Source organism: Antennarius striatus, chromosome 16 (genome assembly GCF_040054535.1).
Source record: "Antennarius striatus isolate MH-2024 chromosome 16, ASM4005453v1, whole genome shotgun sequence".
In the NCBI taxonomy this organism is placed as follows: Eukaryota; Metazoa; Chordata; class Actinopteri; order Lophiiformes; family Antennariidae; genus Antennarius; species Antennarius striatus.
The window spans coordinates 4,190,636-4,203,165 of record NC_090791.1 but is presented as its reverse complement, the minus strand read 5'-3'; the positions used below and the strand labels follow the sequence as shown (position 1 = coordinate 4,203,165).

Genomic DNA, 12,530 nt, shown 5'->3' with positions numbered 1-12,530 from the left:
CATTTTGGCTAATTATAAGTCTAGAGAGATGAAAGGCCTGTCAAAAAGTTCCAAATTACTTTCTACAGTCAATTATTATTAAAGGTACATTATGTACATGTAACCAAAACAAGAGCATCTATAATGTGTATTAAACCAGAAATTTTATTTTTCATTTTTTAATTATACAGCTACACACATTTTTACTTCCAGGTCAAAACAGAGATGAAGTCACTTCATATGAAATACACATTCGCATTTGATGTCACAAATATAAATGAATTGAATAAAAGTGTCCAACACCTTTTAAAACAAATTAACTCCAAATGATTAAACTAATAGCTGTGACAAATTTGATCATTTATTAATTTATAGTTTATGGGGCTCTTGTTTGCAAGACATGAATCCCTGAAGGCAAAATTCTCTTTCTGATAGGTTTCCTCCAAGCACAAGGTTCAGGAGTCAAAGGTCACATAAAGACAGCTCATGTTTTCCTTCATCTCAGATAATTCAGTCTTCATGGATGGAGGGGCTCTTCCTAACGATGGTGTAGTTGGCTGAGAAACTGTCTTTGGTGAGGACTCTGTTGGGGGTGACGGTCATGGACAGATTGCCGCTAGTGGCGACAAGGCTTGGTTCGTTATGGACTCATGGGTATTATCGATGCAGTACTGCTCAATTTGGGTATCAACTGAGGGAAAAAGAGGAGATGGGGAGAAGAAAATGAGAGGAAATCAGGACAGACGAGAACAAAATATCAGACGACACAGAAGTAGGGCACAAGTAGTGAAGGAGTGGGACGATGTCAGCATCATCACTTTGCTACAGACTGCTTTCGCTACTTCCCTTTTTTGCCCTCCTTGTCCTGGGAATGATTGAAATATTTTTTAGCAAAAACACACCGCGGAGCACTAATGGAAAGGTAAACAACAAATAAAAAGGTGAAGTAAGTAAAACATACACAGTAGTATTTGTCGTAGAACAGTAATGTTTACAGGTTAATATCTCGTTTCAAGCTAAAATAATTTAGTGTACTTTTTTCAGTTGCCCTTTAGTGAGACGTTGTGACGACATCATGGTGTTAGCAGGAGGCAGAACACTGGAAAAGTAGTACAGTAATTACTGATTTTGTAGTTCCCTGTGTTTTGAACGTGTTTCTGAAATTTGACAGCAAACAAAACACTTTTCAAATTGAAATCAGGTAAGAATTATAAGATTTTTAGTTTTGTCTTCTTTGAACTAAACCATTAAAGTTTTCTTCTTACACAGTGTCATTCATTCATGCTTAGCAGCCAAATTATAGTCTAACTTGTGTTTTCAGTGCAATGATTAGGGAATGTAAGTTGGCATTATAGCGTCATGTGCTCTTTTTGGCTAGAAGTTATTTTAAAAAGAATATTTTGACAGGAAGAGACTTCCTGCAGTATTTAAACTCATGTCTGGTCACCTGAAGGGAAGCCATCCCAGATCTCTACAAAATCGTAGTGACAAAAGGTGTGAAATTCCAAATCCTTGCCAACGTCAACTATGATGTCAGACCCGTTTGTGGCTAAGATCATGAAGGTGCAGTGCTGTGGGGTGGAATGATACTTGGGGACATCTGGTATCGTGTTTCAGCCATGATTTTATCAAACCACACACCTTTCTCCTCTGTCTTGTACGTGACAGAAAACCCCGCTCCCTCTTTATTTTTGTCCGTGATGAACTTGATGAGGACACTGTTGCCCGTGGAGATGATCTGAGGTGGTGCAACCGTCCCACAAAACCTTCCCAAGACAGGTGACTGCTCACTCCCCCCATCGTAAACCTCCAGGTAGTCCTGCCTGCAGGAGGACAAAGGTCCAGGCTTGGGATTGCAAATGGGTGCCAGATAAACTCATTTCCCTCCTCCCAATAAAACCAACATTTCTTGATTCATGAAAAGAACAAACTCCATCGGTACAAACAGGAGATATCAAGTTTCACCAGCATCCAGGCAGGACTGAAAGGAAGGAGGGAGGAGAATCGTACCTGCAGTCAGTGTCCGCTATCTCAAAATATGCATTGAAGTTGACAACAATCTTCTGATCGGATTCAGGAGCTGTTAAAACCCACACACACTCCATGGAGGACTCGTAGTTTGAAGGATATCCAGGGGAGGTCAGGTAGCTCGGAGAATTTATGGTCATGTTCCCTCCACAGACTTCACCAAGAGAGAGAAATGAAAGTTGGTATTGTTGGTATTGAGTCTGTTTACTCTTCTAAATCACCATGTTTCAATAGTTAGAACAACAAACCACACACAAATTTTCCCAGAGCTCTGAAGAGAGAACCCCATTCCCTCCGTCTCGTTGTCTGTGACGAACTTTATGAGGAGAATGCTCGAAGTCGAGATGAGCTGAGGAGGTGCAACCGTCCCACAAAACCTTCCCAATGAGGTAGACATCTCGCTGTTGCCGTCGAAAACCTCCACATAGTCATACCTGGAGGAGGAGATAGCAGACCCAGGTATAGGTGTGTGAATCCTGTGAGAAGATCATTACTGATCTCCTGATCATCTAGTCTGTTGCTGGGTGTTCTAAAACCTATTTACTTGGAGGGAGAGGGACGAAGGGGTGGAGGATAGGTGAGGAGAAAAATCTTACTTGCAGTCAGTGCCTCCCACATGAAAATTCTCATTGAAATCAAGGATAACCTTCTGCCTGGGACTAGGGGCTGATATCTCCCACACACAATGCTGGGAGGGTGGCATGGTCATGGGATATCCTGGGGAGGTCAGGTAGTTCTGGGAATCTAGGTCTATTTTCCCTCCACAGTTAACTGTGGACAGAATAGACAGTTGTGGTTAGTGGGTAGAAAATGGAACCCAAGCACCCGAGGTGACGTGAGTCACACCCTGGAGCAGTGCTGCCGTGTTTCACCAGATCAAACCACGTACTAGATTTCTTTAAGATGTCGTACTGAAGAGAGAACCCAACGCCGGCTGTCTCATTGTCCGTGACAAACTTGATGAGGACTTTGCCGCCTCTGGAGACGAACCGGGATGGATTATCCGACCCACAAAACCTCCCAAATAAGTGTGACGTCTCGTCCCCACCATCAAAAATCTCCATATAGTCATGTCTGTAGGAGGACAAGAACCATTAAGGTCAAGGGGAGCTTAGAGAGCGAGAGACGAGGTGAATAGAAAAACCTTACTTGCAGTCACTATTCGCAAGATAAAACTTGCCAATGAATTTGATGGCAATCTTATATTTGGGTTCAGGGGCTGTTAACACCCACATACAATGCTGGTTGGGTCGGTAAGTCATAGGATATCCTTCAGTGGTCAGGTGGCCAAGAGGCTCTATCGCTATATTACCTCCGCACTCAACTGCATCACAAGAGGGAAGCAAAGATGCAGTTAGCAAAATGTTAACTCCGACCTAAGCCAGTTTTGGCAACAACTACTTGCAATTGACTCAGCATCCATAACTGACACTTGTAAGGCTAAAGAAAATTAGAAAGTTGCTTCTACATGTAGGAGGTAGCACTGCCCCCCACTGTCTGCCAGGGGAAGCGCAGAAGCCTCCAGCTACCATCAAAACTTCCAGTCATCCAGGGACTCACTCACTCCTCCTCCTATGGCATTCAGGACTGGCAGAGGTCAAAGTGCCGATCAGTCAACAACAGGTTGTTTGTACAACCTCAGATAACAGTGTGGAAACATTTTTAGCCAGATTCCCCGAAACTGGGAATCTAGGTCACCTTATCTCGTTTGACTCTTTCTCAACAGAAATGTGTGTGGTTTTTTAATTGTACTGAAATCTAACTATTTCTTTAATTTGGCAAGCATCCATTTCAACTTTTCTTTTATCAAACCACGCACCTTTCTCTTGTATCCTGTATTTAATGTTGAATCTCCTTGGTATGAACCCGTTGACAAATTTGATGAGGACCTTGTTGCCACTGGAGATGACTGGAAGCGGATCCCTTTGGCAAAACCTTCCCAACAAGGGTGCCTGCTCACTCCCCCCATCGTAAATCTCAAAATACTCCTCCCTGCAGGGAGACAAAGATACAGACTTGGGTTTGCAATGGTGCAACTTCCCCAGGAGAGGATTTGGAAGCTTTGTGACCAACGGGGATACATCAGGCAGGATGGACATGTAGGAGAAAGGAAGGGAGAGGGAAAGACTCGAGAAAAATCTTACTTGCAGGTTGTTTCAAAAAAATTATACAGCCGCTTGATACCGACAACAATCTTCTGATTGGGTTCAGGGGTTGTTAAAACCCACACACAACGCTGACAGGGCAGGACCCCGAAGGGAGGGGCAGGATGGGTAATGGAGCCTTCGGGTTCTATCACTATATGGTCTCCACATACAGCTGCATCGCAATAGAAAAGAAAAAACATGCAGTTACCGGCCAGAAAATGTATTTTTAAGCATTGACCGGATGTTGGATGCAGCACGTGGTCTCGTCAAGGTGATGGTTCACCTGGATTACGTCACAATGTTAAAAACAAGTCAAATCAAACGTAAAGAACCCACGCACCAAATTCCTCCGACCTCTCGTACTGAAGAGAGAACCCCGCTCCCTCGTTCTCGTTGTCGGTGACAAACTTGATGAGGACCACGTTGCGAGTGGGGACGAGCTGCTGGGGCGCGACCGTCCCACAAAACCTTCCCAACTTGGGTGATGTCTCTTCCCCTCCATCGTAAACCTCCACATAGTCGTGGCTGGAGGAAAGAAGACACTGGGTTAGTGTTGATTCCCAGTCTGTTATTGTGTCAGGACTTTATTGGTAAGAAAAGGAAAAGACTCTTACGTGCAGTTGGTGTCCATCAGCATAAAATATGCATTGAATTCTACAATAATCTTCTTATTGATGGTTTTTAATATCCACACACAATTCTGGGAGGGAGGGTAGGTTGTGGGGTATCCTGGGGAGGTCAGGTAGTTTGGGGATTCGACCATTATGCTGTCTCCACATTGAGCTGCATCACAAGAGGTAAAAGAAAATCACTGTTTGGAATTTCTACAGAATTACATCACAGAAAGAAAAAAGAAGAAGATGTAATTCTTTGCAAATCACTTCAAAATTTTTATGATCCGCTCAGTGGTTCAATAACCGCATGTTTTCTATGTAAAACTAATAAAAATGTGTCTTTGAAGATATAAAGACATTTTGAAGTGTGGAGACTGCGAGTTTCTTATATTGTCAATGCATCCTGCAGGCAGGATGTCGGTTCGACACTTACCGTTCAGCGGAGCCCCCGAAGCAACTTGAGTGAAAAGGAACAACAACGACACGAGAAACATGCTGGATTCTAAACACACTCTGCAGCTGTGCACACAAACTTCTGCGGGCGCTGAACGGCTTCTGTCCACATTTGGTGTCCTGGATGACTGACGGCCTCAGCAGAAATGTTAGGATATAAAGTATATAACATGAAGTCAGCAGAATTTCCGCCCCTATCGTTCCTGCTGCCAGACGACCCGACCTGGAGGGGTCTGGAACCGTTGCGCCCTCTGTGTGCACCCACGCAAACTTGTTATCAGTCCGAATACCTGGCCTCAATTTGGATCGAATGATTTGTTTTTTGTATTTAGCTGCATTGCAATTCATCACTGTATATTAAATAAATATGTAGTCCGAAGACCTGTAATTATTTTAGAAATTTATTCCATATTATTCTGAGGTATTCCTCCTGAAACCTGACCCTGTCCCCGATCTGGATCATAATAATGATCCACATCTGGAACACTTAAGTGACCCTGCTGCATATATTGAGTATGTATTTGGTCACATACTGTATGTTCATAGGTATAAGTTGAAGTTACTAATGGTTGCATTTGTGTTTGCTCATTTTAGTCCACGTTTCAGTGGTTCTTCCATGTATGACTTCCATTACTATCTATAAACTGCTTTAAATAATGTGAGTGGTGTGTCAGGAAAACTGACTGGATACAAGGAAAACAATTCAAGACATTAAATAATCTTTCCCAACTTTACTTCATTGTGTGATGCATCAGTTTTGTAAAAATAGAAATGAACTGAATGAAAGTGTTCAATTCCAAAACAAATTAATGGCAAGCAATTAAACTGTAATAGCTGTGACAACAATTGATTGGGTTTGTTGATGACAAAATAATTGTACAAATTTGATTATTGATTAATTTATAGTTTATGTGGCTCTTTATTGCAAGACATGAATCCCTGAAGGCAAAATTCTCTTTCTGATAGGTTTCCTCCAAGCACGAGGTTCAGGAGTCAAAGGTCACATACAGACAGCTCATGTTTTCCTTCATCTCAGATAATTCAGTCTTCATGGATGGAGGGGCTCTTCCTAACGATGGTGTAGTTGGCTGAGAAACTGTCTTTGGTGAGGACTCTGTTGGGGGTGACAGTCATGGACAGAATGCCGCTAGTGGCGACGACTCGTCTCGGTGTCTTATGGACTTCACTCGGCATGTTATTGACACAGTATTCCCCAATTTGGGTACCAACTGAGGGAAAAAGAGGAGATGAGGAGAATAAATTGAGAGGAAATGAGGACAGACAAGAACAAAATATCAGACGACACAGAAGTAGGGCACAAGTAGTGAAGAAGTGGGACAATGTCAGCATCATCACTTTGCTACAGACTGCTTTCGCTACTTCCCTTTTTTGCCCTCCTTGTCCTGGGAATGATTGAACTTTTTTTTAGCAAAAACACACAAGTATGGGAACTATGTTGTTGTATCCATGAAGGAATCAACTACTTTTTATCCATTTCAGGAACCTAAAAATGCCTTTCTGTCACCTCTATTGTGAAATATATATTCGTTTTTTCGTTAAAACAATCTTCTGGCGTTTGTATAGTTATGCTTTTACTTTGAAGGACACTCCCAGGTACAAGTATGGATTTCCTGCGACATCAAGCACTAATGGAACAGTAAACAACAAATAAAACGGTAAAGTAAGTACACATAAACAGTAGTATTTGTTGTAGAACAGTAATGTTTACAGATTTATATCTCGTTTCTAGCTAAAATAATTTAGTGTACTTTTTAGTGTACTTTTCAAATTGAAATCAGGTAAAAATTACAAGATTTTTACCTAGTTTTGTCTTCTCTGAACTAAACCATTAAAGTTTTCTTCTTACACAGTGTCATTCATTCATGCTTAGCAGCCAAATTATAGTCCCACTTGTGTTTTCAGTGCAATGATTAGGGAATGTAAGTTGGCATTATAGCGTCATCTTGTGCTCTTTTTGGCTAGAAGTTATTTTAAAAAGAATATTTTGACAGGAAGAGACTTCCTGCAGTATTTAAACTCATGTCTGGTCACCTGAAGGGAAGCCATCCCAGATCTCTACAAAATCGTAGTGACAAAAGGTGTGAAATTTCCAATCCTTGCCAACGTCAACTATGATGTCAGACCCGTTTGTGGCTAAGATCATGAAGGTGCAGTGCCGTGGGGTGGAATGATACTTGGGGACATCTGGTATCGTGATGTTGCCTGTAGGAGCCGTAAAGTTCCTGGAACAGTCCCCAACTGCAAGGAGGGAAAATACAGATAACTTCTTACAGTAAAGACAAAAAATCTTAATCGCAGAAAGTATATATTGACCAGTCAGAATACCACTGTGGGGAATGTTCACACCTGCTACACAAACGCATTTAGCTTTGCTTTGCAATTACAGATTTTCCACAGTCTGAAACGTAAGCCCCATCCCAAAACCTAAAATTGGGTATCAATGGTTTGCTCCCTTCTCCTCCAATGACATTCTGGGTTGTAAAGTTTCTTGACCTTGATATTGTAACCTCAGTTATTTTTCAATGTCTAACCCTTACCATGTTTCAGCCATGATTTTATCAAACCACACACCTTTCTCCTCTATCTTGTACGTGACAGAAAACCCTGCTCCCTCTTTATTTTTGTCCGTGATGAACTTGATGAGGACACTGTTGCCCGTGGAGATGATCTGAGGAGGTGCAACTGTCCCACAAAACCTTCCCAAGACAGGTGACTGCTCACTCCCCCCATCGTAAACCTCCAGGTAGTCCTGCCTGCAGGAGGACAAAGATCCAGGCTTGGGATTACAAATAGGTGCCAGATACACTCATTTCCCTCCTCTCAATAAAACCAACATTTCTTGATTCGTGAAAAGAACAAACTCCATCAGTACAAACAGGAGATATCAAAGTTTCACTAGTGTCCACCAGTGGCAGGACTGAAAAGAAGGAGGGAGGAGAATCGTACCTGCAGTCAGTGTCCGCTATCTCAAAATATGCATTGAAGTTGACGACAATCTTCTGATCAGATTCAGGGGCTGTTAAAACCCACACACACTCCATGGAGGGCTCGTAGTTTGAAGGAAATCCTAGGGAGGACAGGTAGCTCGGAGAATTTATGGTCATGTTCCTTCCACAGACTTCACCAAGAGAGAGAAATGAAAGTTGGTATTGAGTCTGTTTACTCTTCTAAATCACCATGTTTCAATAGTTATAACAACAAACCACACACAAATTTTCCCAGAGCTCCGAAGGGAGAACCCCATTCCCTCCGTCTCGCTGTCTGTGACGAACTTTATGAGGAGAATACTCGAAGTCGAGATGAGCTGAGGAGGTGCAACCGTCCCACAAAACCTTCCCAAAGAGGGAAAAATCTCGCTGTTGCCGTCGAAAACCTCCACATAGTCATACCTGGAGGAGGAGATAGCAGACCCAGGTATAGGTGTGTGAATCCTGTGAGAAGATCATTACTGATCTCCTGATCATCTAGTCTGTTGCTGGGTGTTCTAAAACGTATTTACTTGGAGGGAAAGGGACGAAGGGGTGGAGGATAAGTGAGGAGAAAAATCTTACATGCAGTCAGTGCCTCCCACATGAAAATTCTCATTGAAATCAAGGATAACCTTCTGCCTGGGACTAGGGGCCGATATCTCCCACACACAATGCTGGGAGGGCGGCATGGTCATGGGATATCCTGGGGAGGTCAGGTAGTTCTGGGAATCTAGGTCTATTTTCCCTCCACAGTTAACTGTGGACAGAATAGACAGTTGTGGTTAGTGGGTAGAAAATGGAACCCAAGCACCCGAGGTGACGTGAGTCACACCCTGGAGCAGTGCTGCCGTGTTTCATCAGATCAAACCACGTACTAGATTTCTTTAAGATGTCGTACTGAAGAGAGAACCCAACGCCGGCTGTCTCGTTGTCCGTGACAAACTTGATGAGGACTTTGCCGCCTCTGGAGACGAACATTGGTGGATTATCTGACCTACAAAACCTCCCAAATAAGTGTGACGTCTCATTCCCGCCATCAAAAATCTCCATGTAGTCATGTCTGTAGGAGGACAAGAACTTTTAGGGTCAAGGGGAGTTTAGAGAGCGAGAGATAAGGTGAATAGAAAAATCTTACTTGCAGTCAGTGCCCTCCAGATAAAACTTGCCAATGAATTTGATGGCAATCTTATATTCGGGTTCAGGGGCTGTTAACACCCACACACAATGCTGGTTGGGTCGGTAAGTCATAGGATATCCTTCGGTGGTCAGGTGGCCAAGAGGCTCTATTGCTATGTTCCCACCACACTCAACTGCATCACAAGAGAGAAGCAAAGGCTGCAGTTAGCTAAACATTAACTCTGACCTAAGCCAGTTTTGGTAACGAATAATTAGGGTTAATTGCGATAATAATTGTGATTAATGCAGCACCCAAAATGTACACTTTTCAAATTTGCAAAAAAAGGGTCTTGTCAGGCTGAAGAAAATTTGGAAGCTGTGTCTGCAAGTAGGAGGCAGCACTGCCTCCTGTTGTCTGCCAGGGGAAATGCAAAAGCTTCCAGCTCCCATCCAAACTTCCGGTCATCCTTGGACTCACTCCTCCTCCAATGAAATTGAGGGCTGTTGGGTTTATTTACCCTTGCAGAGGTTAAAGCGGCAGTCATTCAGCGTCAGACTGTTTGTACAACCTCAGACAATAGTGTGGAAACATTTTTACCCACATTCTATGAATGGTTATTTTGGGAATCAGGTCACCTTATCTTGTTTGACGCCTTGCCAACAGAGATGTGTGATTTTTTGATTGTCAAATTGAAAGGAATCACTTTGCACTAAATTCTAATTATTTCTACATTTGGAAAGAATCCATTTTAAACCATTCTTTTATCAACCCACGCACCTTTCTCTTGTATCCTGTACTGAATTTTGAATCTCGCTGATACTAAGTCGTTGACAAATTTGATGAGGACCTTGTTGCCACTGGAGATGACTGGTTGTGGCTCCCTTTCGCAAAACTTTGCCAACAAGGGTGCCTGCTCACTTCCCCCATCGTAAATCTCAAAATACTCTTCCCTGCAGGGAGACAAAGATACAGACTTAGGTTTGCAATGGTACAAGAATCTCCTCCTTCCCCAGGAGACGATTTAGAAGCTCCGTGACTAACAGGGATTTATCAGGCTGGATGGACATGTAGGAGAAAGGGAGAGAGAGAGAAAGACTCGAGAAAAATCTTACTCGCAGGTTGTTTGAAAAATTTTATACAGCTGCTCGATACCGACAACAATCTTCTGGTGAGTTTCGGGGGTTGTTAAGACCCATGCACAACGCTGGTTTGGCAGGGAAACGAAGGGAGGGGCAGGATGGGTTATGGAGCCTTCAGTCTCTATCACTATATTGTCTCCACATACAGCTGCATCACAAGAGAAAAGAAATAAATGCAATTAGCGGCCACAAAATGTGTTTTTAAGCACCAACTGGATGCTGACTGCAGCAGGTGGTCTCGTCAAGATGATGGTGAGAAAGCTAGATAGATAGACAGACAGACAGACAGACAGACAGACAGACAGACAGACAGACAGACAGACAGACAGACAGACAGACAGACAGACAGACAGACAGATAAATACATACTTTATTGATCCAGAGGGAAATTCAGTTCACTTGGATTACGTCACAATGTAAAAAAAAAGTCAAATTAAACTTAAAAAACCCACGCACCAAATTCCTCCGACCTCTCGTACTGAAGAGAGAACCCCGCTCCCTCGTTCTCGTTGTCGGTGACAAACTTGATGAGGACCACGTTACGCGTGGAGACGAGCTGCTGGGGCGCGACCGTTCCACAAAACCTTCCCAACTTGGGTGATGTCTCTTCCCCTCCATCGTAAACCTCCACATAGTCGTGGCTGGAGGAAAGAAGACACTGGGTTAGTGTTGATTCCCAGTCTGTTATTGGGTCAGGACTTTATTGGTAAGAAAAGGAAAAGACTCTTACGTGCAGTTGGTGTCCATCAGCATAAAATATGCATTGAATTCCACAATAATTCTCTTATTGACAGTTTTTAATATCCATTCACAATTCTGGGAGGGAGGGTAGGTTGTGGGGTATCCTGGGGAGGTCAGGTAGTTTGGGGATTCGACCGTTATGCTGTCTCCACATTGAGCTGCATCAGAAGAGAGAGTAAAGTCACAGTTATGAATTACATCGCAGGAAGAAAAAAGAAGATGTAATGCTTTGTAAATCACTCCAAAATTACTTCTATGATTTGCTTATCGGTTCAATATGTTAATAACCGCCTGTCTTCTATTTCAAAGTAAAGAAAATACGACTTTGAAGATATAAAGACATTTTGATGTTTAACAGTTTGGAGACTGAGATTTTCTTGAGTTGCCTGTAGATCCTGCAGCCATGTCGTCGGTTCGAAGCCTACCATTCGGCGAAGCCCCCGAGGCGACTCGAGTGAAAAGGAACAACAACAGCACGCGAAACATGCTGGACTCTAAACACACTCTGCAGCTGTGCACACAAACTTCTGCTGTTGCTGAGCGGCTTCTGTCCAGATTTGTCGTCCTGAATGACTGACGACCTCAACAGAAATGGTAGAAATATAAAGCCAGCAGAATTTCCACCCCTCTCGTTCCTGCTGCCAGACGCCAACGCGTCCCGACCCGACCTGGAGGGCTCTGGAACCACTATGCCCTCTGAGTGCACCCACGCAAAATTCTGTTATCAGACCGAATATATGGCCTCAATTTGTGTTGAAGGATTTATTTTCTGTATTTAGCTTTGTTACAATTCATCACTGTATGTTAAATAAATCTATAGTTTTAATTTACTGTATTTATTTTCGAAATTTATTCCATATTATTCCTGAAAACTGGCCACAATAACTCGCAATCATGATCAGGATCTGCTGCATATGTATTTGGTCACATATGTTCACAGGTGTAGAGAGATGTCACAGTCACCGTTATGTACCTGAGCTCTGCAGTTATGATGATGATGATGATGATGATTTCAGAGGGTATCAACCATCATCCCAGCAGAAGATCCAATCCCATTTCACAGCAAGTTCTTTAAGAAGTCAGTTTTGTATTGTGCATTAAAGAGTCATGAAAGCAGAAGGAGAGGGAAGGGCGTAAGAGGTGCTAACAGTCTGCTAACAGTCTAAACGCAGAGGTGCTATAAGCCATCTTAAAAAGGAACCTATTCAGGCTAATCTTAACGTACAGACGTTATAATCAGGGTCTTGCTCTCCTTCTATTCATGGAGACTCTTGAGTGACCCTGAGTGACCCAAACTGCTCCCGGGGGGTAAATGGGCTACA

The 12,530-nt window shown here is 42.9% G+C and overlaps 2 protein-coding genes across 3 annotated transcripts; both read right to left on the bottom strand.

The window, feature by feature from the left end:
• Nucleotides 1-124: 124 nt before the first annotated feature.
• On the bottom strand, nt 125-5,356 carry LOC137609854 (tolloid-like protein 1). The gene is made up of 12 exons (XM_068337193.1): nt 5,202-5,356; nt 4,769-4,937; nt 4,495-4,679; nt 4,152-4,326; nt 3,827-3,999; nt 3,157-3,331; nt 2,897-3,081; nt 2,604-2,778; nt 2,263-2,441; nt 1,990-2,161; nt 1,621-1,802; nt 125-670 (listed from the first exon to the last, which is right to left on the bottom strand). Exons 1-12 carry the CDS (start codon nt 5,260-5,262, stop codon nt 579-581), a joined length of 1,923 nt encoding a protein of 640 aa, XP_068193294.1. The 5' UTR covers nt 5,263-5,356; the 3' UTR covers nt 125-578.
• Nucleotides 5,357-5,937: 581 nt separating this feature from the next.
• Nucleotides 5,938-11,803, bottom strand: LOC137609853 (tolloid-like protein 1). Of its 2 annotated transcripts, none has more exons than XM_068337191.1 (13): nt 11,595-11,803; nt 11,198-11,366; nt 10,924-11,108; nt 10,441-10,615; nt 10,106-10,278; nt 9,347-9,521; nt 9,087-9,271; nt 8,794-8,968; nt 8,453-8,631; nt 8,189-8,360; nt 7,814-7,995; nt 7,274-7,480; nt 5,938-6,450 (listed from the first exon to the last, which is right to left on the bottom strand). In XM_068337191.1, exons 1-13 carry the CDS (start codon nt 11,692-11,694, stop codon nt 6,263-6,265), a joined length of 2,265 nt encoding a protein of 754 aa, XP_068193292.1. In that variant the 5' UTR covers nt 11,695-11,803; the 3' UTR covers nt 5,938-6,262. The 2 variants fall into 2 exon arrangements, with proteins under 2 accessions (XP_068193292.1, XP_068193293.1); XM_068337192.1 differs by having other exon boundaries at nt 11,634-11,802.
• Between the last annotated feature and the right edge of the window lie 727 nt (nt 11,804-12,530).